The sequence below is a fragment of the Plectrocnemia conspersa genome, unplaced genomic scaffold (assembly GCF_051122295.1).
Source record: "Plectrocnemia conspersa isolate PC_06_02 unplaced genomic scaffold, ASM5112229v1 ptg000006l, whole genome shotgun sequence".
Taxonomy (NCBI): domain Eukaryota; kingdom Metazoa; phylum Arthropoda; class Insecta; order Trichoptera; family Polycentropodidae; genus Plectrocnemia; species Plectrocnemia conspersa.
Genome location: NW_028277170.1, coordinates 7,303,306 through 7,307,328, shown reverse-complemented (window position 1 = coordinate 7,307,328; position 4,023 = coordinate 7,303,306). Strand labels below are relative to the sequence as shown.

At 28.7% G+C, this 4,023-nt stretch overlaps 1 protein-coding gene across 1 annotated transcript; it reads right to left on the bottom strand.

The window, feature by feature from the left end:
* On the bottom strand, positions 1 to 3,299 carry LOC148234136 (uncharacterized). Its single transcript, XM_088187500.1, has 2 exons — positions 3,168 to 3,299; positions 1 to 1,673 (listed from the first exon to the last, which is right to left on the bottom strand). Exons 1-2 carry the CDS (start codon positions 3,186 to 3,188, stop codon positions 735 to 737), a joined length of 960 nt encoding a protein of 319 aa, XP_088043626.1. The 5' UTR covers positions 3,189 to 3,299; the 3' UTR covers positions 1 to 734.
* Between the last annotated feature and the right edge of the window lie 724 nt (positions 3,300 to 4,023).

The following is a 4,023-nucleotide window of genomic DNA, read 5'->3' as shown; positions in this document are numbered from 1 at the left end:
TTTATTTGATTTATAATGTTTATTTACGAAATAATATAAAACAAATAGTATTTACAAAGTTAAATGAATATGTGAATATCACAAAATAAATGCGATACATAGAGGAATCCAAATAAATATGACCGAAATTAATATGCATCGAGTCAAAGTATTGAAAATATATTTGGACACCTCTGTATATCATGTACGTATATGTACATATATAAAAGATATACACATACATACATATATACATATACATATAATAATGATATGATAATTAAATTCTGCATGCAAAGATCATATAAAACAAAGTAACTTAACAGAGCGCAAATTTTAGATCGTTTAAACTAAGAGCACGCATATATTATATTAACTACAATTTATAATACCTTTTTCGCAGTTTATGTATGGTAACTGAATCGCTTCTATGTATATGTGTATGTATGTAAAAAATAATGTATTCGCATGCGTGTATAGTATATAAATATATATTATATATAGTCGCAATGTATATATTAAAATAGATTAACACAAGTACTGGCAAATGTTACGTAAATCGTTATATTATGTGACTTTTTTTAGAAAGGACATCTAGATGGTGGTGCATTGTCACTATCTAAAGTGACAACTTTCCTGCCTGACCCCATAAGTACAGCTGAAGAACAATGGTAACGCTAGTGTTTCACTATATTTTTTCACGGCGTTGCGTAAAACTGTTCGCACTCTTAAGTTTAAACATTCAAAGTAGTCGCTTAATTCCATCCGTGATCGTGGTGGTCGTGGTCTACTTGAACCCAGACCTTTTCCCATACTGGCTTCCAGACCTTCTCCCAAGACGCAACTTGAACCTCTTTCCAGTCTGGCACTGATTGCTGCTTCCATTCTTCCTTCCATCCCAGCTTCTTCTCATTCTTCCACGCCTGCTTTTTCTCTGTGTTCCATACTTGCACCTTTTCCTCTACCCAGTCGGCCTTCTTTTCTGTCGTCCACACTTGCTTGTGTTCCGTTTTCCACACCTGCTTCCATTCCTCTTTCCATTCTAGCTTCTTCTCTACAGACCATTGTTGGACTTTCTCTGTCTTCCACACCTTTTTCCAATGAGACTTCCATACCATTTTCTTCCTCCACAGATCGTGACTCGTATACTCCCATCCGTGAGGATCTTTTCCCAAGTATTTCTCTCCAGGTACTCCCTCTTTCACCCATTCCGGCACCCAGATCTGTTTATAGCTAGGTACCTGAACTTCTTTCCAAACAGGCACTTTTACCTCCTTCCAGATGGGTTTAGAAACTTTCTTCCAATCGGGAACTTGCACTTCTTTGGTGTGTGGCACTTGGACTTCCTTCCAAACTTGCTTTTTCACCGTTTTCCACGCTGGGACTTGAACCTCTTTCCAAATAGGTACTTGTACGTTTTCCCATATGGGCACTTTTTCTTTTTTCCACACGGTTTTCCAGACTAGTTTCTTGTCTGTTTTCCAAACTTGTTTCCAGTCTTCTTTCCAGACCAGTTTCTTCTTCCATACTCCTTCTGGCTCATGCCAGGACGAGGGAGGCGATCTTTTTCCTCTCAGGGGATCATCTAGCAAACCTTCTGTTTTGACTGCAGTATTTATCGATATCTCAGCAGGCTTTTCTTCTTTTTCTAATGGCACCGCCAAAACAGACGATAGCACGCATAAGACTCCCAACTATAAGAAAAAAGTTGCATTTTACTGTATTATATTAAAATAACTTATTTAAATACTAATACTTTTTTAAAGAGTATAAGTTTATTTGCAATTATTTTTTTTATATAAATGGAAATAATAAAATTATGATTCCAATTTGCAGTTCTTACTATCTACCATACTATTTTATTCTAACAAGGCTAAATTCTCACAGGAATTTAAAAAATAAAATTGCGTGAGAAATTGATTGAAAAAATTATTATCATAACACAACAGATTATATTAATTTTGCAATGAGATTTAAATAATATTGTATTATTTGTATTTAAGAAATATATTTACCTAGATCCATTTAATATAAATAAATCATTTAAGTTTACGCTGAATTACTTTTACTTTCATTGAATATTTATTTTAAAATTAATCGACTTAAAATCATATTTTTATTCTAGTGAAACTGATTAAATTTCATACGTTATTAATCATTATGCATATGTTATTGTAAGCGACTTAATCAGAAACTATACCACACATAAAATAGTAATTTTATAAATTAAAAAATAAATCAAAGTTCTGATTTAAATGTAAACCATGTATTTTTTTAAAAACACGTTAATTTTTTTAAATTAATAAATATATACTTTTAAAAAAATCGATAATCATATGTTAAAAAATATAAACATGAAATACAATATAATTGATTAATTTTTTGATTTATAAAGATTGCTAATTAATTCACTTTAGAAAATTTTAGATTTGTAGGTTTTTTGCTACTGCAAAAAAATTTGATTTATTTGAAACATCAATATTGTTATGCAAATTTCAGCTTTCGATTTTTTTTTAATAAAATTTAAGTTATTATTATAGATTGCCGATTATTCTTATGAATAAACTATTGTAAAGTTTTAATGTACTTATAAAATTAACACTTAAGGTTTATTTGAAAAACATCAATATTGACGAAAGAATAAAAGCAACGTGCATTACAATTTTTTTTTTTTAATAAAATTTTAGTTCAGAAAATTTAATCAGTGTTATTTAAAAAAACATTGTTTATTACTTACTTTAAATATCAACTAATATTTTTATATTTCATACATTTAGTTTTATCAAAAAGTATTACTATAATTCACAAAAAAACTCACTTAGAAACATAATATTACTATTAGTAAATTATAGAAAATACAATACATTAAAAATATTACTATTAAAAATTTTTGTGTTGTGTTGTTTTCTTCAATTTTTTTAAAAAACAAACGTTTTACTGACACTTCACTTTTAACAAATTAGTTTTAACACTGTAAAATATTAAAAGATATATAAAATTACCTAAAAATATTACGTATTTGACAGGTAGTAAAACAATAGCAAATTCACAAGTAATGTGTTTTAAATTTCATAATATTTGCTTGATATTATTTAAAATTACACATTTAAAAAAAGTATATGTTGAACTTGAATTGCTTTTCCAACCCCTCGAAGACGTATCGTAAATCGTGAACACAAATTACGTACCAGTGCTTTAAAGTTCTTCATTTTTTATGTTTACGCTCAATCCTATATTATTATATGTATGTCGCTAGCGAGTGTTCGAGTCTCACTAATTTTCAAAAGAAGGTTCTCACGTTATATAGGAGCGCCTCCGCCAAGCAGATGTCCCCACCTACATGTTATTTTTACACCTGAAGATAGTACAGAATTCCGCTGCGCTCTTCTTCTACCAGAGCGTTTACCAGATCAAGGAAAATACTGCTACCTAAACATCAATTAATCAGTTTTATCGTCTCGGTGTGCCGTTTTTACATAATAATTAATTGCAGTCATCATCAATTCACATATGGCGAAAAAAGACATATTAAATTATATATAATATATCATGGTATACCATATATAAAAACACACACGCAAACGTAATGCGTCGATTGAGGCACGTGTGTGAAAAATTAATTTGTTTTTCGATATTAATCGTTCAACTTCAAAGATGAGCTATTTAAATGTCTATTACATACCATGCTTATGAAACGCTTTCTATGTAGGTAAATGAGGCTGTACTTTATCTATATAATATACATATAGATGGCTAAATTTTATTTTTTAAATATTCTGAGAAAATTTATAATTAATTTAATTAAAATTAAAAAATTATATTATAATGATTATATTATAATGTTATTATTGCCGCAAGATATTGAATAATTTATTACAACTATAAAACTATTTATTTAAAAAATATTTTTTTATATAAAAAATATCAATGCTTCTAATATGTCTTATTTCACTCAGTAATTTAATATACAGAATGATATATGCATATTTTATATTATATTTATTTTTCACCTTTCCCGTTAATTCCACTTAATTTTTAGTATTG